Source organism: Marmota monax, unplaced genomic scaffold (genome assembly GCF_021218885.2).
Source record: "Marmota monax isolate L192 unplaced genomic scaffold, Marmota_monax_Labrador192_F-V1.1 WCK01_AAM20220418_F8-fsc00059, whole genome shotgun sequence".
In the NCBI taxonomy this organism is placed as follows: Eukaryota; Metazoa; Chordata; class Mammalia; order Rodentia; family Sciuridae; genus Marmota; species Marmota monax.
The window spans coordinates 6,966,605-6,991,875 of NW_026693595.1; the positions used below are offsets into that span (position 1 = coordinate 6,966,605).

Sequence of the window (25,271 nt, forward strand, 5' to 3'; positions counted from 1 at the left end):
CATTTAAAAAAATGGGTGAAATTTTTACCAAAATCATATAATATTCTCAATATTCTGCTTTATTCACTAATTGATCCACACCTTTCCACATCAATAAGCTTTCATTTTTCTCTTGCCCAGTTCACAGTCTAATTCTTTCAAGTGTGACAAAATGTTTTCATAATTGCTTGGTCCAAACAATAATCCAATCCAAGCTCCCTCTTCTAATCATGCAGAATCACCCCTTTTCTCCTTCAAATCTCACTGGCTTGTTAAATCAACTGGGCCAACTGTTCTACAGACTGTCCCATCTTCTATATTTATCTGGGTATTTCCATGTGGTGTCATTTGTCTGTTTTTATCTCCTTTGTATTGCTTACAAACTGAAAGAACCAACAGTTTAATGTATTCAAGCTAAACATTTAACTAGACTACATCATTGACAATTCTACATATTTCATACCAAACATTTTTGAGTGGTAGTCTGGTAAAATCCTCAAAAGTAGAATGTTGTTGAAAAGAACAGAATGTAGACAGTTAATCTATTGTGTACATCATATATTCATTTTCTTTAAAGAAGGAAATAGCAAAAGATGTTTTCTGAATATGATCATATTCCAGGCAATAGACACTTCCTGAATGTATCTACTATTTGCTTTCTACAAAGGGAGATATGAAACATGCACTACCAAACACAAATCAAAGTCACTTAACCAAGTTTTCTAAAACTTTTAAGAAGTTTCCTTAGCCTTATCTGATTCATTAACTTCCCATTCAATCTGTTTCATCAATGCTTCATTTATCAAATATTTACTGAGCACCTACCATATGTCATAGGTGTTGAACAACACCTATGACCATGAATTTAGGCCCTTATGGATCTAAATTCTCTTTGTAACTCAGAAATGGCCCAGCCTGACAATCTTAAATTCTGATAATTTGCTTTTATCACAAGCTCATGCCCTCCCTGTTTTCTCATTTCCTCACTACTCTGAATCTCAGAAGGTCACCTTCCTTAGGACCTCCAGTATCCTAGTGACACCATGTACCCACAGTTGACCACAATTTCCTTCTTAAGGAGTTGGACCCATGGATGGTGAATCACTTGAACAATGCTCTAATAACTCCCATTCTTCAACCCCTTTGTCTACACAGTCTCATCCATGATGATCTTCTCACTCTGTTCACTCTTCATAGGCACACTCAGACCTTGCTAGTTTTAATTACCAGTTATATGCCTATTACAGAAAACTCCCATAGTGCCAGACCATTCTTCTGGGCCCCAGTTCCCTTACATCCAACTACCTGCTAGATCTCCCCACCTACAGTAAACATATGTTCATATCCCAGACAGAACTCAACTTCTCCCATACCCTAAATTTTCCTTATGTGTCCTCTAATATCATTAATGGTACCAATGATGTCACCATGGATTCCTATTTCATCCCCTACCCTTCTAATTAATCACCAAGACCTGCCAACTCTAAATATTAAACATCTTTGCTGTTTTCTGTCTGCTCTGCCATGGTCTCTCTCCTGCACCCTGATGGTAGCTTCTTCACAGTCTTTCTTCTTCAGCCATGTCCTCTCCAAGCATTCTTCCATGCTAGCTTCAAGTTATATTTCTATTCCTATTTCTTGCCAGGTTGTTCAGCATCTTAACAGCTCACCACCTCCTGAATTGCCGCAGTCTGGCTGGGCACAACTCACAAGCCACTTATCAAGCAGAAACGAACTTTATTTTTAGAACACACAAGCCACACCTCACCAGCTCTTCAGGAATTCCCTCAGAGTCCAACTGCCACCATCTGCTTCCCACAAGCCTCTCAACCCCCCCCCCCCACTCCTCCTGCTCTTGAGGCTGATTGGCTGGGTCATGTGGGCGGAGCCAAAAAAAGTCCCCCAATAAGCAACTCAGTGGTCTGAAAGGGCGGGGAAACAGCCCAATGAGCATCACTGCAGAGGAGCCAATCAGCTAGCAGATAGAAGTTTGCTGGGGCCGCTGTGAGCCAATCATCAGCTGGCAGCTAGAAGTTTGCTGGCAGCTGGAAGTTTGCTGGGGCCCCTTCGGCTGTGGCTCTCAACACTGAATAGAGTCTCTGCAGATGTACCTGGCATAAGGTGGCTCCTGCCTTCCTCTGTCACCTCAGTTAGTGCCAATTCCTACCTCTCCCCAAACTCTAGAAACTTCCCTATATGCATCATGCCCCATGACTTTTCTCTAACCATCACTTCTGTCTGGAATTCTTTCCTCATCCCACCTGACTCATGTACCCATTGCCACTTCCTCTCACTCAAGCATACAGACTTCATTTAATGACTTCTTCATATATCAACTCATGTATCCCTCCTTTGTTGAGAAACTGATTTCCTTCTGGGGACCATAGAACATCTCTAGAATCCTTTGTATTTGCACATATTACATGATAGCAATTATTCTGATATTTTGCAGTTGTCTGTTTCTAGGTCCATTTCAAATCTAATCTATGGTTGTAGAGACAGGAAGTCCATTCTCTGTACCAGCCCTAAAAGTTTAATAAATACTTGTGAAAGAGTGAATGAATAAATGGACAACATACATTTTTAACAACAGTGCAGCATGTTTACTATTCAGAAAGCATTTATAGTCCGTATTTAAATAAATTTCAAAAAAACACATTGGCAAAGTTCTGAAGTTCTATATTTTTCTTTTATACACTTTTTATTAAAATATAATACACATATAAAAAAGAGAAAAAAAATCATAAGCTTATAGCAGTAAGTGCCACTGAGACCAAGAAAAAGAGCATCATAGCCCCATGAAGAAGCTCTACAGTTATGCCTGCCAAAGGGAACCACCATTCAACCCCTAACATCTTAGATTAGTTTGCCTTAATTATATATTTTGAATTTTTAATAAATAAAATCACATAGAACTTTTTGCATCTATGGAGTCTAATGATCACGTTATTCATTTTTTTCCTACCAAATGTTTTTTGGAACCACTAACTTTGCTAACTTGATATAGTGTTTTCCCAATTTAAAAATAAGGTATTGCACCCAAGCAAACTAACTTGTGAGAAAACAACAACAAGAAGTTCCACAGCACAAGGCTGGGGAAATTTGTCACTTCTTTTCCATTTAGGTATGTACTCAATAATTTATTTAATTAGGACAAATATAACAGTATAGTATATTTTTTTACTAGAAGCCAATATGGTCTTATTTATATTGTTACTCAAAGTATGTTTCAAGTAGGACCATTTAGAACCCTTTCAGGGGGCTGGGGATGTGGCTCAAGAGGTAGCACGCTCGCCTGGCATTCGTGCGGCCCAGGTTGGATCCTCAGCACCACATACAAACAAAGATGTTGTGTCCGCCGAAAACTAAAAAATAAATATTAAAATTCTCTCTCTCTCTCTCTCTCTCTCTCTCTCTCTCTCTAAAAAAAAAAAAAATAGAACCCTTTCAGTCACTCTTGTGATCTTCTGACATTATCTCCCTAACACTGTGCTGGTGTGTATGTGGGTGTCTTTACCATCTGTAACTACAAGATGACCCTGGCTCATCTTATATATTTCCTGCCACATCTCAGAATTAAATATTTCTTCCTAGTACCACAAACACTTTTAAGACAGTATGTTGGTCAGCTTTACATCATCATGACGAAAATACCTGACAAGAACAACTGAGAGGAGTAAAATCTATTTTAACTCACAGTTTCAGAGATTTCAGCCCATAGTTGGCTGACTCTGCTGCTCTGGGCCCAAGATGAGGTGGAGCTTTATGGCAGAAGGACAAGACAGAGAAAAACGTTAACCTCATGATGACCAGGAAGCAGAAAGAGAAAGGGGAGAGGGCCATAGGAAAGATGTGCCCCTCCAAGGCATTCCCACAGCGGACCAACTCTTCCAGCCATGGTCCAAGCACCTGTTACATGTCCCACCTGCCTACAGTTACCACCCGGTCAGTCCATTCAAAGTAGGATGGACCAATTAGGTTACAGCTCTCATAATCCAACCTTTTCATCTCTGAACATTTCTGAATTAACACAGAAGCTTTTTTTTTTTTTTAAGCTGGGGGTGGGGCCTTAAATCCAAACCATGGCAGACAGGTATCACTTCAAGCTGAGTAGCTGATGTACCTTTTCTACTCTCTAGTTCTAAAAGTCTAGAAAACTTTATAAATTTTCATCCTTGATTTATTTTCATGAAAAATCACCACCTACACTTTTTATTTGCTGCATTCGAGAGAGGAGACAATCCAGTTATCATCTACTCAGAAAAACCCTACCCCGGCTCCAGGACTTCACTGAGGCACGCCTGTCTTCTTTATAGAAACCCGCCGTCCTCAGCATGCCATCTGTTGGGTGATCTCTTGAGATCGTTTTCTCAAACCTGCCTCCACATTCACTTGCTTTATTTTATCGCCTCATCATGCCTTTCAACTACCCATTTCCTTGAGATTTTTCTTTTCTTTCGTAGTCACCGTCTTGCTTCTTTTTCTATTTTCCTGTGCTATAAACGAGCTTTCTGTACACTCTATTGGACTTTAAAGTACTTATGAGAAAAAGGCATCCTGAAAAGAAATACTCTTTATGATTTCCTGTGTTCTTTTCTTCAGCTGGCTTACACAGAGAAATCTTTTCTGACTTCTATATTTGCTTGAGCTTTTTCAGAGATATTTCTTTATATGATGTACTTTGACCTTCAACTTTTTAAAGCCACAATGTACATGTGTGGGTTTTTTTGTTGTTGTTGTTTTGTTTTGTTTTCTAAGTAGTGACTGAGGGATTTTTCTGTGACAACCCTTGGGTCTCATGAAAACAGCCCAGTCAACTGTAATTACCAGGATTGTCAACATTCTACCAAAGTCAATCTGTTGGGAGTTTGTATGAATTTTAATAAAAATCGGAGTCAAATTCATCTAGAGAATATTGAATAACACTCTTAGTGTAATTCATTAACCCTCTCCATTTTCCAAATATAACTTCAATTTCTCCTCTCCTACATCTTTCTAGATTTGCTTCACATTACCCCTTTTAATTTGCCACCCCCGCCCCCGAAGGATTACCTTTTGTTTATACACTTAATTGGAGTCTGGCAGGCAGCAACTTCCTTGATTTGGTGATTTTTCCATTTGATGATTCTACATATTTGTACAGACTTAAGTATAATTAAATGCAATTTTTTTCCTAATAGTCTTGAGGTTAGGTTAAGAATCTTTCCCACAGAATCTAATATTCTAACAAAAGGATACTTGGGAGCCACCTATATGCATTCCATTAAATATTAAGGTAAAAAAGACTATTTTTAATTTTAATTTGTTATATATGTCAACAGAATGCATTACAATTCATATTACACATATAAAGCACAATTTTTCATATTTCTGGTTGTACACAAAGTAGACTCACACCATTCTTATCTTCATATATGTGCTTAGGGTAATGATGACCATCTGATTCCACCGTCTTTCCTATTCACATGCACCCTCTCTTCCCCTCCCTCCCCTTTCCCCTCCGTCCTATCTAGAGTTCATTTAATCCTCCCATCCCCACCCCCCACAGCATATTATGGATCAGCATCCTTAAATCAACGAAATCATTCAGCATTTGGTTTGGGGGGATTGGCTAATTTCACTTACATTATATTCTCCATTTCCATCCACATACCTGCAAATGCCATGATTTTATTCTTTTTTAATGCTGAAATAATATTCCATTGTGTATATAAACCACATTTTCTTTATTCATTCATCTACTGAAGGACATCTAGGTTGGTTCCACAGTTTAGCTATTGTGAATGGTGCTGATGTAAACATTGATGTGGCTGTGTCCCTGTAGGATGCTGTTTGTTTTTTTTTGTTTTGTTTTGTTTTGTTTTGTTTTTAAGAGAGAGAGAGGAGAGAGAGAGAGAGAGAGAGAGAGAGAGAGAGAGAGAGAGAATGAGAATTTTTAATATTTATTTTTTAGTTTTTGGCGGACACAACATCTTTGTTTGTATGTGGTGCTGAGGATGGAACCCGGGCCGCACGAATGCCAGGCGAGCGCGCTACCTCTTGAGCCACATCCCCAGCCCAAGGATGCTGTTTTTAAGTCCCTTGGCTATAGACTGAGGAGTGGGATAGCTGGGTCAAATGGTGGTTCCATTCCCAGTTTTCCAAGGACTCTCCATTCTGCTTTCCAGATTGACTGCACCAATTTGCAGTTCCACCAGCAATGCATGAGTGTGCCTTTACCCCCACATCCTCTCCAACAATTTTTGTTGTTTGTATTCTTAAAACCTGCCATTCTGACTGGAGTGAGATGAAATCTTAGAGTGGTTTTGATTTGCATTTCTCTAATTGCTAGTGATGATGAATATTTTTTCATGTATTTGTTGATTGATTGTACATAATCTTCTGAGAAGTGTCTCTTCAGGTCCTTAGCCCATTTATTGATTGGGTTATTTGTTTTTTTGGTGTTTAGCTTTTTGAGTTCTTTATATACTCTAGTGATTAGTGCTCTATCTAATGTATGAGGGGTAAAGATTTGCTCCCAAGATGTGGACTCTCTATTTACTTCACAGATTATTTCTTTTGTTGAGAAGAAACTTTTTAGTTTGAGTCTATCCCATTTATTGATTCTTGATTTTAATTCTTGTGCCATAGGTGTCTTATTAAGGAAGTTGGGGCCTAATCCCACATGATGGAGATTAGTGCCTACTTTTTCTTTTATTAGATTCAGGGTCTCTGGTTGTATTCCTAAGTCCTTGATCCACTTTGAGTTGAGTTTTGTGCATGGGGGAGAGATAGGGGTTTAATTTCATTGTGTGGCATATTGATTTCCAGTTTTCCCAGCACCATTTGTTGAAGAGGCTATCTTTTCTCCAATGCATGTTCTTGGCACCTTTGTCTAATATAAGATAACTGTAGTTTTGTGGGTTAGTCTCTGTGTCCTCTATTCTGTACCATTCATCTACCAGTCTGTTTTTGTGCCAATACCATGCTGTTTTTGTTACTATTGCTCTGTAGTATAGTTTAAAATCTGGTATAGTGATGCCACCTGCTTCACTCTTCCTGCTAAGGATTGCTTTAACTATTCTGGGTCTCTTGCTTTTCCAGATGAATTTCATGATTGATTTTCTATTTCTATGAGGAATGTCACGGGAATTTTGATCAGAATTGCATTAAATCTGTATTGTGCTTTTGGAAGTATGATCATTTTGATAATATTAATTCTGCCTATCCAAGAGCAAGGTAGATATTTCCAACTTCTAAGGTCTTCTTTAATTTATTTCTTTAGGGTTCTGTAATTTTCATTATATAGATCTTTCACCTCATTTGTTAAGTTGATTCCTAAGTATGTTTTTTTAGGCTATTGAGAATGGGGTAGTTTTCCTCATTTCCATTTTTGAGGATTTGTTACTGATATACAGAAATGGCTTTGATTTATGGGTGCTGATTTTATATCCTGCTACTTTGCTGAATTCATTTACTAGTTATAGGAGTTTTCTGGTGAAACTTTTAGGGTCTTCCAGATATAAAATCATATCATCAGCTAATAGTGCCATTTTGAGCTCTTCTTTTCCTATGTGTTTCCCTTTAATTCCTTTCGTCTGTCTAATTGCTCTGGCCAGTGTTTCAAGAACTATGTTAAATAGAAGTGGTCTTGTTCCAGTTTTTAGAGGGAATGCCTTCAATTTTTCTCCATTTAGAATGATCTTGGCCTGGGGCTTAGCATAGATAGTCTTTATGATGTTGAGGTATGTTCCTGTTAACCCTAGTTTTTCTAGTGTTTTGAACATAAAGGGGTGCTGTATTTTGTCAAATGCTTTTTCTGCATCTATTGAGATGATCATATGATTCTTATCTTTAAGTCTATTGATGTGATGAGTTAAATTTATTGATTTCTGTATGTTGAACCAATCTTGCATCCCTGGGATGAATCCCACTTGATCATGGTGCACGATCTTTTTTATTTGTTTTTGTATTCAATTTGTCAGAATTTTATTGAAAATTTTGGCATCTATGTTAATTAGAGATATTGGTCTGAACTTTTCTTTTTTTGATGTGTCTTTGCCTGGTTTTGGAATCAGAGTGATATTGGCCTCATAGAATGAGTTTGGAAGTGCTGCCTCTTTTTCTATTTCCTGAAATAAATTGTAGAATATTGGTATTAATTCTTCTTTAAAGGTCTTGTAGAACTTGGCTGTGTATCCACCTGGTCCTGGGCTTTTCTTGGTTGGTAGACTTTTGATGGTGTCTTCTATTTTCGTCACTTGAATTGATCTGTTTAAATTGTGTATATCATCCTGATTCAGTTTGGGCAAATTATATGACTCTAGAAATTTGTCAATGCCTTCGATGTTTTCTATTTTATTGGAGTACAGGTTCTCAAAATAATTTATAATTATCTTCTGTATTTCTGTAGTGTCTTGTGATATTTCCTTTTTCATCACCTATGTTAGTGATTTCAGTTTTCTTTCTCCTTCGCTTGGTTAGCATGGTTAAGGGTCTGTCAATTTTATTTATTTTTTCAAAGAACCAACTTTTTGTTCTTTCAATTTTTTCAATTGTGTCTTTCGTTTCAATTTCATTTATTTCAACTCTGATTTTAATTATTTCCTGTCTTCTGCTGATTTTGGTGTTGATTTGTTCTTTTTCTAGGGCTTTGAGATGTAGTGTTGTCATTTACTTGTTGACTTTTTCTTCTTTTAAGGAATGAACTCCATGCAATGAACTTTCCTCTTAGAACTGCCTTCATAGTGTCCCAGAGATTTTGACATGTTGTATCTGTGTTCTCATTCACCTTTAAAAACTTTTTAATCTCCTCCTTGATGTCTTCTGTAACCCATTGTTCATTCAGTAGCATATTATTTAGTCTCAAGGTGTTGGAGTGGATTTTATTTTGGGTAGTATCTCTACTTTTTTATATTTGCTAAGAGTTGCTTTGTGGCATAGTATATGGTCTATTTTAGAGAAGGATTCATGTGCTGCTGAGAAGAAAGTATATTCACTCGTTGAAGTTTGGAATATTCTATATATGTCAGCTAAGTCTAAGTCATTGATTGTATTATTGAGTTCTATATTTTCTTTGTTCAGCTTTTGTGAAAGAAGTGTGTTAAAGTCACACAAAATTATTGTGTTGTGGTTTATTTGACTCTTGAACTTGGGAAGAGTTTGTTTGATGAACATAGCTGCTTTGTTGTTTGGGGCATACATAATTATTAAGTCTTGTTGGTGTATGATTCCCTTGAACAGTATGTAGTGTCCTTCTTTATTATTTTTGATTGACTTTAGTTTGAAGTCTACTTTATTTGATATGAGGATGGAAACCCCTGTTTGCTTTCGCAGTCTATGTGACTGGAATGATTTTTTCCAACCCTTCACTTTCAGTCTGTGGTTGTCTTTTCCTATGAGATGAGTCTCTTGGAGGCAGCATATTGTTGGGTCTTTTTTTTTTATCCAATCTGCTAGTCTATGTTTTTTGATTGGTGAGTTTAGGCCTTTAACATTCAGGGTTATTATTGAGACATGATTTGTATTCCCAAACATTTTTGTTTATTTTTGCTATCTAACTTGACTTGGTTTCTCCTCTGATTATTTTTTCCTTTAGTGTAATACCTCCCTCTGCTGATTTTCATTATTGTTTTCCATTTCCTCTATGTGGAACATTTTGCAAAGGATGTTCTGTAGTGCAGGCTTTCTAGATGTAAATTCTTTTAACTTTTATCATGGAAGGTTTTTATTTCATCATCAAATCTAAAGCTTAATTTTGCTGGATATAAGATTCTTGGTTGGCATCCATTTTATTTCAGAGCTTGGTATATGTTGTTCTACAATCTCCTAGTTTTGAGGGTCTGGCTTGAAAAATTCTGCTGAGATACAAATTGGTCTCCCTCTATATGTGATCTTATTCCTCTCCCTTGCAGCTTTTAAGATTCTATCCTTCTTCTGTATGCTAGGAATTTTTATTATAGTGTGCCTTGGTGGAGAGAGCTGTTGTAATTTTATACAATTGGTTTTACAATTCGTTCTTCATGCTTGGGAAATTTTCTGATATTATCTCATTGCAGTGATTGTGCATTCCTTTGGTTTGAAACTCTGTGCCTTCCTCTATCCCAATAACTCTTATATTTGGTCTTTTGATGCTGTCTCATAGTTCTTGGATGTTCTGTTCATGGTTTCTAACTTTCTTCACTGTGTGATCAACTTTATTTTCCAGATTGTATAGTTTGTCTTCATTATCTGACATTCTTTCTTCCAAGTAATCTAGTCTGTGATGCTTTCTATTGAGATTTTTATTTGGTTTATTGTATCCTTCACTTCAAGGATTTCTGACTGGTTTGTTTATTTATTTATTTCAGAATCTGTATTTCTTTTTTTTATTTTTTATTTTTTATTGTTGGTTGTTCAAAACATTACATAGTTCTTGATATATCATCTTTCACACTTTGCTTCAAGTGGGTTATGAACTCCCATTTTTAGCCCATATACAGATTGCAGAATCACATCAATTACACATCCATTGATTTACATATTGCCATACTAGTGACTGTCGTGTTCTGCTACCTTTCCTATCCTCTACTATCCCCCCTCCCCTCCCCTCCCCTCCCCTCTTCTCTCTCTACCCCCTCTACTGTCCTTCATTTCTCCCCCTTGTATTATTTTTCCCTTTCCCCTCATTTCCTCTTGTATGTTCTTTTGTATAGGGAAAGGGAGAGAAAGGGTTGTATTTCTTTCTTGAAGTAACCTTTTGTTACCTGTAGTTGCTCTCTTATCTCCTTGTGGAGTGATCAATTTTTGCCTTATTTGCTCATTTAGGTCATTCTTTAATTCACAGATCATTTTAATTATAACCTTCTGAATTCCTTCTCTGACATTTCATCAACTTTGCTGTTCATGGGTTCTGTTATTGTAGTATCCTGGTTTGTTTGGGGCACCTCCCCCCCTTTTTTTTTCATGTTGTCTATGTGTCTTCCTTTCTTGCAGTGTAAATCTGAGATATTTCAGTTTCTACCCTATATTCTTGTTGTACCCGTGCTGATTGTCTGTACCTCACTTTGATGTTGGGCTTCCAGACCCTGCTGGTGTCCCTCAATGTATGCTACTGCAACTAAAGGTGGTGGTGGCAATAGCCAAGGTAACTCGAGATAATAATGGGGGTGTCCCAAGATGGATGCATCGTCTTACAGAGATGGGGCTAGAAGAGTGTGCCTTACATTGTCTTTGGGATGCCTGCCCTGAGATGCAGTTGCTTCTAGGCCCTGTCTGTTGTCAAAAAGTAGGGGCTACTGTGTGGGGAAGGCTATGGTGATGACTGCAGTGTCCCAAGATGGAAGTAGGTTAGGCTTTGGCTCCAAGGTGTGTGTGGGGGGGTGAGAGGTGGGAGGGTGGCAGACTTAGACCTACCCTGGGCCTGGGTCCCATGTATGTCAATGTGGGCAGATCTGGGCTGTCTGTTGGTCTGAAGAGGCAGTCCTGTGCCAGACCCTGAGCTCCTATGAGTGTCTCAAGACTCTTATTAAGTCCTTAGATTGCTGTTGTCATGTAGAATAAAACAATTATAACCTACACATACTCAATTCTGCACATATTAAAAGGTTAGCTGAAACCACAGACCATTAGTATTTAATGAAAACTTTCAAGTAAAATGTGGTACAAGTCATTTTGAGAATTTAAAATAGAGGGGTTAGCTTTTATTCTTTCCTTAGAAATATAAGGGAGAAAATATGATAAAATGTGCCTATTTAAGGTAAATCCATACTTTATTTCATCATCACAAGTTGAACTTCAGTATAAATGAATTTAATAAAAGATGTATGTAGGGAGTTTTTTTTTCTTAATGGTAGAAATGAGATTTTAAAAACTATTTCACCAACATATATAGTACTTACAAGACATGCAGTAAATCTTAATTTTGTCCTGCACCCTTATTTAGAAATTGCTCAGCTCGATGTTTTTCCTACTGTTTTCCATTAAGTATGATTATTCTAGTGCATATGAATAGGTATTCCCTACAAAAATGATTCTGGGATGAAAGAATTCTGGAAAATGCTGGATTAAGTGAAGTTTAACTGCCTTTTGTTTTACAAAATTTCTTGGGGTCTTTAATATTTGAATGTGCATGGTTATGTGTGTGTGAAAGTGCCCTAGAATTAAAAAATTCCCCAACAGTGTTTGACCACAACTACTTTACTTCCAGAAATATCAATTAACGCTCCCAGATCAAATTTAGCAAAGTGGTAGATTAATGTAAAGAACAAAGGAGAAAGAAATTTAAAGTGTCAGGTAGAAGAACAGGGCTGTTGCTAACAGCAATAAGAAACAGTGGATACTAATTTGGAATAGGAGATTACCTCAATTTTGAACAATAGTTTCTTTTCCTGGTGAAGATGAACAGTCTATGCAAGACTCCAGTTAGAAAAAAAGTCAAAACTAGGACTATTGATAATTACTGATATGAAAGCCTTTACTACACACTGCCAGCCCCTTAAGACCAAGAACAATATGGGTTACAGGTAGCCTTCTACTGATATTATTTAAAATAACATCCTTGAACAAGAGTTTCTTTAAAAGAATAAAAGGTGTTATAGATTTTATGCAATGATATGAAGAAGAAAATTTCTTTTCTCAACAACTGGTCAGTGAAAGAAGAAGCTGGCAGAGGATGAGCTTCTAGGTTCTCAAATAAGTATTGATGGAGCTTCACCACATGCAGCAAGAAAAAGGATGTGAGTTCACTCCTAAAACAGAAAAGCGGGGAGAGAGCTGTGTTTGACAGTGAGGGTTTGGGTGGGTGGAAGGACACAAGAGGCAGGCACAAGAAGAAGTGAAACAGAAGAGACATCTCATGAGGGATTTCAATAAATGGTTGTGTGATATAGCTGCTGATCCTCATGCCCCAGAACTTAAGTAAATCCTCAAAAAAAATTATATTCAGTGTGGCTTGGTTTGTTTTTTTTTTAAGAAATTGATATTTTATTTGGCAGAGAACCAAGGCAGCATCTGCTTATATGAAGGCGTGGCTGGCTCCCTAGGCAATACCTGCTTCCCCTTTATTCCCTCTCTACTGGATCCTGCTTTTCCTCACATGTCTACCCAACTGCACCCAGCAGAAGCCAAACTCATTTGCAGTTCCAGAGGAGATTCCGGTTTGTTTGAGCTAAACATGGTATTCTCCCTGCCCAGGACTGCCCAGGATTGCTTTAGGAACCTAATGGTGGCCACTAAGATTGCAAGGAGGAGGTTTCTGGGGAAAGTTTCCCAAATTCTGAGCAACAAATTTCAAGAAAAAAGAGCATCATCATATTTATTCCTGTGAACATTTTCATGCCTTGTCACAAGGTCTGGAATAGCTTCAATTTCCAGGGAGCCAGTCTGAGGGTAGAGGCAAGAGAACTGTGGAAGCTAGACATGGTGCACAGGGGGTGTGTCCTAGCTCTGGACTTTTTGTTATATAAGATCATAAATGTACTTATTGTTTAAATCAGCGTAAGAATTTTGTTTCTTGTGGGAAACAAACTAGTGCACACTTACAGAGACGTTATGCTCCCTAACATGCATTCTGAAATGAGTTCCTGGATGCAAGAGAAGCAATGCAGCTAAATACAGACCAGCCTAAATAATTTTATTTTATTTTTATTTATTTATTTTGGGGGTGCCAAAGATTGAACCCAGGGCGCTTAACCTCTGAGCCACAGCCACAACCCTTTTTATATTTTATTTGAGACATGGTTTCACTAAGTTGCTCAGGGCCTTACTAAGTTGCTGAGGATAGCCTCAAACTTGTGATCCTCCTTGCTCAGCCTCTAGAGAAACTGGGATTATAGGTGTTATGGTTTGGATATGAAGTGTCCCCCAAACCTCACCTGTGAGACAATGCAGGAAGGTTTGGAGGAGAAATGATTTTGTGAGAGTCTTAACCCAATCAATGAATTAATCCCTGATGGGATTAACTGAGTGGTAAGTAGAAGCTGGTGAGTTATAGCTGGAGGAAGTGGTTAATTGGTGGTGTGGCTATGGAGTATGCATTTTGTTATCTGGAGCTGGAGTCTCTCTCTCTCTGATTCATGATCACTGTGATGGGAGCTGCTTCCCTCTGCTACACTCTTCTGCCTTGATGTTCTACCTTACCTCAAGCCCCAAGGAATGGAGCCGGCCTTCTCCAGGCTAAGACCTCAGAAACCATGACCCCTCAAATAAACTTTTCCTCCCCTACAGTTGTGCTGGTCAGATTCTTTAGTCATATCAGCAAAAAAGCTGACTAAAGCAATAGGTGTGTGCTACCATGCACAGCCCAGATTAAATAATTTATAATCTGCAGTCAATCTAATCTATGTTAGACATCTGTAAAATTTGAGAGGGGTAAAGATTAAAGAATTGGCTCATGAGAGGTTGGTAACTCCAAAATCGGCAGGGCCAGGTTATAGTAAGTTAATGTTTCAGTTCAAGTCCAAAGGCCATCTGTGGCATCTGACCATCTGTCTCTCTTGCTTGAGAGAGGTCAGTCTTTTGTCCAAGTCAGACCTTCAGCTGACTGGTTGAGGCCCACTCACCCACTTTATGAAGGCCACTCAGCTTTACTCAAAATCTACCAATTTAAAAATACATCTCATCCCAAAACACCCTCTATTTTGTTTTGGGGTTTTTTTTGTAAAGAGAGAGAGGGGGAGAGAGAGAGAGAGAGAGAGAGAGAGAGAGAGAGAGAGAGAGAGAGAGAGATTATTTTAATATTTATTTTTTAGTGTTTGGCAGACACAACATCTTTGTTTTTATATGGTGCTGAGTATCGAACCCAGGCCGCACGCATGCCAGGCAAGTGCGCTACCGCTTGAGCCACATCCCCAGCCCCCAAACACCCTTCACAGAAACATCCAGAGTAATGTTGAACTATCTGGGCACTAAAGCTTAGCCAATTGATATGTACAATTAACCATCATGAGCATTGTTTTACTTGATAATGAGTTTCTTTGGACCTCACCACACTCTAGGAATACCAAGGCATTGTGTCATACATATGAATATTTTCTCTCAAGGGTGTCACGGTAAATAAAAGAACAAAATCGCAATTCTACATAAAGGCAATAGCTAAAACCAAGACAGAAGAGAAAAGAGAAAAGGATCAAACCCTGGGAAATACTCGGCTAACTGCAGGTAACAAATGGAGGAGAAGACAGTGATGGAGCTGCTGGAGAGGACAGAGCAGTCCATCAGGGCTCACAGACAAAGCCTGAGAGTCAACATTGCTCAAGGTGTGAGCAACCAAGGATGTCAACATTCAACAGAGACCAGATCTCTAGGAGTTCTTGTCTTGGGGTATAAGCAGATAGCATGCCAATATGAGCTATTTGGGAAGCATTTAATAAAGTCATTACTCAGAGAGTGCAGCAAGTGTAAGAAAGAAGTAGGGAAATGACTACAGTTAATTCAGTGCCCGGGTACAATTAAAAAGGGACACTGAGTGTGGATGTTGGAGAAGTATTTAGCACCCCTAGGTTAGAAGAAACTTGGGAAAGGAGAGCTTCCTCCAACCCAAAGACCTAGAGAACTAACAGGAGGTGTGACCTTGTGCAAAGGGCTGCAACAAGCTATATCAACCCCGCCAGCAGGGAGCAGGATGGGGAAACACTCTGTCCTGACCGTCCTTCCTGCATCACCTGTGGATGTTCCCACTGACTCCTGGGTGGGAAGCCAGAGTGAGGTTGCCTGACAAAGTACAAGGCACCCAGTTAAACTTGAATTTCAGGTAACCTTAAGTTATTTATATTATATGTGGCATGGGACATACCTACATCAAAAGTCATCTATTTTTCTCTAGTTGGTGTTCTGAATACTCTTTAAGGCATTCTAGAAAAATAAAGATTTAGAAAATGAAATATGTAGATGGACAATACTTTTAAGATTTCATATTTACCTTTTAACCAGAGTGTTCATTTCTTTTAACAAACTCAGGGGAACAGAATAACTCGTTTATTCTCTAGGATCTTCAGAGCTGATTATTATAACATTTTATGTTTATATGCCTTTTCTTGCTACATATTGCACTATTTATTCAAAGTTATGGTTTGAATGTCCCTTCAAAAACTCATGTTGAAATTCAGTTGCCATGGTAACTATTAAGAGGTGAGACTTTTCAGAGATAATGTCATTATCATGAGCATGGTCTGCCCTCATGAATATATTAATGCTGTTATCACAGGAGTGGGTTAGTTATCACAAGAGTGGGTTTTTAATAAAGGGTAATTTATCGCACCTTTTTCTCCTCTCTCTGTTTCAGACATGCTCACTTGCCCTTCCACCATATTATGACACAGCATGGAAGCCCTCATCAGATGCTGGCTTCATGATCTTGGACTTGTCAGCTTTCAGAAACTTGAGACAAACCTCTATTGTTTATAAATTATCCAGTCTGTGATATTGTTATAGCAGCAGAAAATGACATAGACAACTTCTAAATTTTAATTTTGTAATTATAAAAAAAATTTTAACTTCTAAAATTTTTACATTACATATTTTACAAGCTAATTTTGGCAGATTTTTGCAAGATTACCATGGAGGCCTTTGATGAGACAAGAATTCTAATTATCTGAGTCTTTAAACCAAGACCATTCTGATCATATGGATTGCATTTGTATTAATCACTATTATGGTTCTAATATGAGATATATCCCCAAAATTCATGCATGAGGCAATGTAAGAATTGTTTGGACGTGGAATGGTTAGATTGTGCGAATTTTAACCAAATCAGTGAATTAATCCCTTGATATGTATTAATTTGGTCATAACTATAGTTAAGTGAGGAGTTGCAAAAGGAGATGGGTCACTGCAGGGGAAGGGAGGGGCCTTTGGAGTTTACATTTTGTCCCTGGTGAGCAGGTAACCAGGAAGCTCTCTCTGCTTCCTGGTTACCATATCCTGAGCTGCTTTCCTCATCCTCACTCTTGCACCACGATGTTCTTTCTGCTCACCTGGGACCCAGAGCAATGGACTTGGCCTCTGAAACCACAAGTGCCAAGTAAACTTTTCTTTCTCTATATTATTCTTGTTAGGTCTTTTTGTCATAAGGACGAAGAAAGCTTACCAAAACAATTACCCAAGCCCCGACACATACCAGCATGTGATTATGGCAGACATCTTCATGTTAGTTAATTCCTTCTCCATTTCTGAGTGCCCACTGTGATTTTGACACTGGTGACCCTCACATGAGTAGACATGGTCCTCATTCTCTAAGAACTCATGCAACATGACCCTAAGACAACTGAGCGCCATGAGAGAGAGAGATGCAAAAAGCACAAGCAGCCGAAGGAACAGCTAATTCTGGACTTGAGAGGAAAACCAGGGAATATTCCTGAGGGGCAAGGTATTTCTCAAAATAGTAAAAGTCAGTCACAGTTCTATATTTTGAAACTCTCTGGATCTGTAGTATCCTTATGTCTTTAACACTTTAATTCTAGTTCATTTTTTTAATGATCAATAATGGTTGGAGATGTAGCTCAGTTGGTAGAGTGCTTGCTTAGAACACACAAGGCCCTATGTTCAATCCCAAGCCCCAACAAAAAAAAGTCCAGATTTCTTCCAAATCTCACACTAGATAACTAGAATTCCCATCAAATCCCTCAGGTTTAACTGAAATTACACCGACTGTATCCCTGCTATCCCATATCCTCAAAAGATTTCATCCAGAATAAGGAAAACCAATACTGTACAACTAGCTACTATAGATAAAGTCCAAAAATACACACACACACACACACTGAATGTTGTTATAGGGCTAGTGTTGCGCAGACATTGTCCATTTGAGTTTTATGTCAAATCTGACTATCACCTGTATTTTTATTTATTTAAAATTTGTCTTTAAAAAAGAGAGTAAAACGGTGGTCTCAGAGGGTAGGAGGGGAAGGGGAGAGAGAATAGAAAGATGTTGGATAACAAGTATCAAAATACAGCTAAAAAGGAGGAGTAAGTTCCAGTGTTCTATAGCAGAGAAAGGTAAGTACAACAGTTTCTTGTATATTTCAAAATAGCTAAATAGCTATGCCCAACACAAAGAAATGATAAATGTTTGAGGTGACAGAAATGTTAACTACCCTGATTTGATTATGATCTATTATATATTGAAACATCATACTGAAAAAAGATAAATAAGTATAATTACTGTGTCAATCAAAATGTTTTTCAAAAAAGGAAAAATCACCAAATAAAATTTAAGCTGGCTTACTTTTTAAAACTTATCCACATATAGGTAATCATAAGCTTGACTATGCTAGTTTTATCTGCTTATTCTAATGAATTTTAAAAGAAATACACAGTACATAAAACAAAATAAAGTAAAATTGACACAAATACCATCTAGAATTTCATACCCTGAGTGGTATGAATACTAAACTTGGTGAAAAGACAAGATAACTTATGAAAATAAAGTCAAAAACACTGGTCTAGAATATAAGAATTTGGGTTTAAAGGAATCTAATTCCATTGCGTTTATTAAGACAGGCAATCATCAACTGTTATATCCATTATTCTTTCATTATCCAAAGAACTGATTCAATACATTATTTTAAAAAGGGTACAATAGGACTAACAGTCAATGAGTAGAGTTTTTGTTTTACATCTGAATTTGCATAAATCCCACTCTCATCATGCCAAGTGTGGATGCCAAATCTTTTGGAACCATCTAGGTCTGTGAACTGTGAACGGCATTTTCTGTGGACTATTGAGTAATCATCTTGACAGAGAGGAATCTACGAGAAAAACAGAAATAACATTGAATGTCTAAAAAGAGAAATGACATTGAATGTCTAAAATATGTAAAGACAAATTATCTCCAAAAGTTGATCTTAATATATTATTCTTATAACCAAAAGTAAATTTTTAACAATTAATAAATTTATTCTCTCAACAAATGCCTCCAGCAAATGACTATTGCCTTTATAAGTAGTTCAAAATCAGAAAGAAAAATCCAGTTTATATTTTTTATAAAAGTAAAATGGTAAATTGTAATGCAAGTAATTTTTTTCTAAATTCTGAGTACATGGCATAAAAAGCAATTAAAGTTTTATCATTATCCAAATGAAACCAAACATTAAAATTTAACTACCATTCAACACATTTCATTGTTGTTATAACCATTCCAAAGAACATCATCTTGGGTTGCACCTTTAATAATCGCTACCAAGTCAGACTTCCCACAATGGTAAATGCCACAGTCTAGATTCATTCCTATGAGAAATTGACCTCAACATCACCCAGTATAGTGTAAGATGTTTTTCCTTAGGCTACTTCATAAAAACTTCACTGTAATAAAACAAGACATTATCACTGACCATTTCCAAAGGAAATATTGATTCTTTTGTAGTCCACTGGCATGATGGTGGACGTGGAACATAAAGCCTTTTAACTGATTATCTAATTTCTGCTTTAAATTGGCTCTAATTTTAAAGCACGAGAACAATATTGAAATTAAATTGCCAAAGCTATAAAACAATGAATAACACCAAAGTAGTTCCAATCTTAGATTGGTTTTCTTGAAAATTGAAAATTTTAACCATATGTTCCACCATAATAGTGTCCATTTATCAATTGAGTGTGTATAATGGGCTGGACACAGTACTTGAGTGCTTTTATCTTTCAGTCCCTCATTGGGATCTGAAGTAAGAATTACTACTCCTATTTCATACATAAGACAAATTGCTTAAGATCTCAAAAGGAGAGACTTTAAAGAAAGCCAATAATAGGAAACTAAACCAGGACTACAAACTAGGTGTGACTGACGGAAAGACCCAATGTCCCACTAGAAACCTTTAATAATTAAGAGATGAAAAAAATATATATACTATATTTTTTATATATACAGCTACATAACATCCATGTCATTATTTTACATATTTTGGACTTCAGCTTTTGCCAATGGGCTATTTCTTTGCTTTTGTTTTTATTTGCTGTTGCCATTGTTGTTGGTGGTTGTGGCTATCGTGGTTGATTGAATGGTTAGTGGGTTAGGTAGAGGTACTTTCCATGAGATCTGAGCAACAATGTCTCAAACTGTACCATCAGAAGGAGATGGGACCTTCTAGTTCCCATCCCAGTTGTGGTCAAACTCAAGAGAATTTCAAGTGCAAAATTAATGTGTTTCTTTAGCATCTCATTGGTAGACAGTAGGGTTTGCTTTTGTGAGATTAGCAACAAGATGAAATGCTATATTTCAGGAAAATGATTCTAATAGTAGAAGTACTAAAGACTAGAAATGGAAAGGATTGGATTAAAAACTGTGCTGAGAATTGGATCTCAATAACTCACATCATCAGTTGATGGACCAATAAACAAATGGGGTCTAAGCATACATTGAAATGATTGAAAAATGAAAATGTTTGGAAATTGTGGTGATCATTATACAACCAAGTCATATACTAAAAAACTGTAAGTTGTACACTTAAGAGGGGGAATTTTGTGGTATGTGGGATTATATCTCAATAAAGCTGGTATTTAAAAAAAAAGAATAAGTGCATTGAGGGTAGTGATTCTGAAGTTAGAAAAACTAGTTAAGAAAGAGTTGCCTGTTCAAACAGATGACTGAGTGCCTCCCCTTATCAGTGATGTATCAGTAAAGCAATTCTAAAAACAAAGCAAACAAAAAAGTCAAACCCATGAAACAGGGAGTCATTTGAAAATTATTCATATATTTTCCCCTTTCTATGTATCTCATTTGCCCAAAAGGAGGTTAAATTTTTTTTCAGAAATATGCCCACCAAAGAGTAAAGTAATGTCAGCTTCTAATATGAAAAATAGGATTTTTTTGGTACAGTAAGCCTTGTAATCCATATTTTCCCCTTTCTATGTATCTCATTTGCCCAAAAGGAGGTTAAATTTTTTTTCAGAAATATGCCCACCAAAGAGTAAAGTAATGTCAGCTTCTAATATGAAAAATAGGATTTTTTTTTGGTACAGTAAGCCTTGTAATCCAATGGACAGTTTTGAGTATTTCAGAATGTCAGTGATCAAATGTCAAATCGTGGAGTTCTCCAAATGTGTAGGGAAAATATCCTTTGCTCTGATGGCTTAGAGAAGAGTTAAGAGGACAATAGGGAAGTATCTATCTACCTGGGGAATTGCAGAGAGGAAAAAAAATTAAGAAAACCAGAAAGGGTCCATTGCCAACTTTCCCATCCCTGGACTTTAAACCAAAGTCCCTTTGTCCTGGGCAGAAAGAATTGCTTTAGATAAATAATGAGAATAATGGCAAAAAGACATAGGGGTCCATCAGGCCACATCCTTGTGGAAAACTCTGATAACAGATCACCTTTCAAATTGTCCTTTCAATTGCCTGCCATGACCAAGCAGAAGGACCCTCTAAAAGTCATCTATCCTGAACCATCTTTGATATCCTGTTTCATAAACAAGATCTGAAAGTAGCTGCTAGTCTGTAGAAAGGGGTGCAAATGGGGCTACAGAGTTGAACATTGAAACTGGGGCTGGATGGGGGCCACAGGAGGCTGAGTCTTCCTGAATACACCTTCTTGGCTCTAAACAAGGCCACAGAGAAAGAGAAAAAACTGCCAATTACAATGTGCACATGTTAGCCATTAATGCCAGCAAGGAAAAAAGCACCAGGTAGAGCACAGCAACCCCCAGAGACACCCAGAAGAGGCAAATAACATTACAGGTAAACTCCACCCTTCCTCTGTTATCAGGATGCTATGTCACATCCCCCTCTTCAAAAGCTGAATATCCTCTTAGGGAGAGTTTCCCTTACTATTGCTGCAAACCACCCCACACATAGTATACAACAAAAGCCATCTTATTATGTCTTGAGATTTTGGGGGTCAGGTACTTGGGCAAGGTATGGCAAGTACAGAGTTTCTGCTCCACAACATCTAAGGGGATCAGCTGTGAAGACTTGAAAGTTGGGGCAAATTGAGGGCTAGGTGCTGGAAACATCTCCTATTCCAAATGGTAGTTGATGTTGGCTGTCCACTGGGATCTTGGCTGGGCTGTGGGATGGAACAACCATATATATGTCCTTGCTTGAGCTTCCTTATAACATGGCAACTAAGTTCTGAGAATAAGCACCACAAAGTGAACCAGGAGGAAGGTGCACTTCTTCTTATTAGCCAGCTCCCAAATCCACAGAGCATCACTTCCAGGGCAGGTAATATAGACTCTGCCTCTCAGGAAAAAGAGCATCAAAATAACATTGTAAGATTAAATGGGATGGGAACACAAGTCGCAGCCATTTTTGAAAAACACACTTTTTTTCTTCATTTCAGAGAGAAAAGTAGGATATATCAACACCCCTAGGTTTGATTATTTTCTGGGAAGACTCACAGTTGTGTATATATGCAGTTGTACTCATGGCTATGCTTTATTACAACAAAAGGATACAAAGAAAAATCAGCAAAGAGAAAAGGTACATGGACAGAAGTCCAGTGGAAGCCAGGTGCAAACCTCCAAGAACACCTTCCCAGTGGAGTCTCAGGCAAATATAATTCCCCCAACACTGAATTGTAAAATGCTCTCTACTAGGGAAGCTCATCAGAAACTCAGTGCCCAACGTTTTTATTCAGGATTGGTCACATAGACATCCTCAGCCTTCCAAAATTTCAGACTCCCAGAAGTAAAACATGTTTGGCTAAACCATATTGTTTGCACAAATGGATCATACTCAGTGAACCATTCTACTCATGGAATTCTTATCCTGAAAGCCAAGTTTCTACATGTCAGACAAGCCTTGCAATCAGGCTTTTTTAAAGGACAATAATCTCAGCTCTGCTGTGTTATCTCTTTACTGCACACAGGGGATGAGAAGTGAGAATATTTTTTAAAAGAAATTAAACACTTCCACTGAGAAAGGTTTACTGTGGAACCAAAGGAAGCATTACTTGGTGGAAAGAATTAAGTGTTTTCCTACTGCAGGTGGGTTGGGAAGAAGGCTAATTACATACTTCCTCTACATACATGAGTCAACAGAAGCAGGAAGTTGTTCAATGCCTTAATTTAATAGTTAAATCTTAGCTGTTCTGGGGGGAAAAAAGACTCAGGATATAATGGAGTGGGGGAAAGTATTTAGAAATTGTGTACAGAGACAGCTTTGTAAAATACTACACATTGGTGGCTGGCCCACTATTTGGTGCTACTCAGTTTTGGATTTCTGTCACAGTTTACTCAAAGTCAGGCAGGCATTTGCAAGCTTTTTCTGAACCCTTCAGATAGGAGATAGTAAATACAAGAATTTGCCCAAGGTGGGCAATGGGTCGGAATTAGCACTCAAAGGTTTATGCAGAACCAGAGTGAAAGGCACATTTCACAGGAAGAACTTAGAGTACTTAGGTGACTAACTGGGGATGAAGAACCAAAGATGATTCACAACTTCAAATCTGGCCAGCTGGGTGAGTTATCATGTTACTAAAAAGAAGAAAGAGAGACTTGGGGCGCGGGGGGCGGGGGGTGCCAGAGGACTTCTTTCAGAGGGGGAGATGATGAGTCACATTTTAGACTTTTTTGAGATGACATCAGTACAAAATGTTTATTTGGAAGGTAGTGGTATGGGACAGATGGCCCAGGCCTGGAGAGAAGTCAGTGCCCCATGCCCAGCAGTAAACATTGGCAGGGAAAAAATAGAAAGAACATTATTGGTACTATGCATTATATTTGCATGTGGATTACATAATTGTACTCTATCAATTTTCCTAAGGTTGAATAATGTACCAGAGCTATGTGTCCTTGTTCTTAAGAAATCCACATTGGTCTATTTAGAGTAAAGGAGCATAAATATCTAGTCTTCTCTCACAGGAGAAACTGCTTAATATAGGAGCTCCTTGTGTAATTCTTGCAACATTCTTGTAAATTTAAAATTATATAACAATAAAAAGTTGTAACCCGAAAATGATGGTTGATGCAGCGCCCTGGGAGTTGCTGAATTCCCTGAAATTATATAAAGTGAAAGCAGCATGGTTCTGGAGCCCAAATATTGGGCATGCCCAGAGGTGGGGCCATAAAGAAGCCATGAAGGACAGAGAACGAAATGTAAGGAGCATGTTGCAATGTTGTAGGTCCTGCAGCAGCAGGAAGGTTGAAGAATGCAGCTGTAGCCAATAATGTTAACTTCAAGGAAACATGACAGCGAGCAAGACCCGACCAAATGCAACAGTATAAATCGATCTCTAGTTGCCTTTGAGTGTGCTGCTTCAGAAGAGGGTTGGGAGTTCAATAAAACAAGCCGATACAAGGCAGAAAAGAAAGTGCCAGAGAAAGGAACACTGAGAGCGAAACAGGCCCTGCAGAAACAGGAATGGCTGACATTGCAGCCAGAGAATCACTGCAGGAGAAAGAGAGCTTTCAGAAAACCAGTTAATAAAACTTTCTTCCTTTTCTCTTCCTTCTTTTTCTTTAATAGATCATGGCAAGACAGATTAGTGAGTAGGTTTCCCAATTGCCTTTTCCTCATTATGAAGGACCAGTTTAACCCTTTTCCCCACTCCAATCTGTAAAATATATCAATGTGTCTTTAAGGCCCACATCACCTCCACCCCCACTGCTGTATTCTTATTCTCAGCACCATTATCTCCTGCATCTTTTTTTTTCCTCGGAATTAACTGACACTGAGTTTCTTAGTCAATGTATCCTCAGTCCTCACCCAGTCTTTTTTTTTTAAGAGAGAGTGAGTGAGTGAGAGAGAGAGAGAGAGAGAGAGAGAGAGAGAGAGAGAATTGTTTAATATTTATTTTTTAGTTTTTGGCGGACACAACATGTTTGTTTTTTATACGTGGTGCTGAGGATCGAACCTGCGCCAAACTCATAGCCAGGCGAGCGCACTACCACTTGAGCCACATCCCCAGCCCCCTCACCCAGTCTTTCAGTAGGCAGTTCCCTGGTTACATTTATTATTTGATTTCATCCTCTTTCATTAGGACTTTTTTACTTTGGGTAGTTTTGTTTTTTCAAGGTCATTTTCCATTTTAGACCTGCCTTCTGGAACATCAGTAACTCTGCGTAATTTTTATTATAAGACAATTTGAAAGCATAGTCTCAATTCTTTCATCTGGCTCATCCATAAAAATGCATAATGGGTTGTTTCCTGGCCAAATCAGTCACTGCGAACTAACCTTGTGTCTGCTATTAAAGATAGCTATTAGCCACCTGGCCATAGTACAGCAAAGACCATCCTTCCCTAGTACAGCTAGAAGTAAAATCATTTGAGGTACTTCATTTACTCTTAAATGGCATCTGAAGCAGTACACTTATTTATGTGAATGTCACATTGGATAAAATGAAAGTGGATGTAAAAATAGTTTACTGTGTTATTTTCCTTCATTATTTTCAGTATACCTCATGTA

The 25,271-nt window shown here is 37.9% G+C and overlaps 1 protein-coding gene across 4 annotated transcripts in view; it reads right to left on the minus strand.

The window, feature by feature from the left end:
- Window positions 1-25,271, minus strand: part of Cfap95 (cilia and flagella associated protein 95) — a 101,105-nt gene that overhangs the window by 20,858 nt on the left and 54,976 nt on the right. Inside the window, exon 6 of one of the 4 annotated variants that reach the window (XM_046459471.2) lies at window positions 18,392-18,683. The exons of 1 other annotated variant lie outside the window; for it this stretch is intronic. In XM_046459471.2, coding sequence (XP_046315427.1) covers window positions 18,495-18,683 — 189 coding nt within the window. In that variant the 3' untranslated portion in view covers window positions 18,392-18,494. Of the gene's footprint in view, window positions 1-18,391; window positions 18,684-25,271 lie in introns of those variants that run through there. 2 more of the 4 variants (XM_046459474.2, XM_046459473.2) reach the window with 2 other exon arrangements.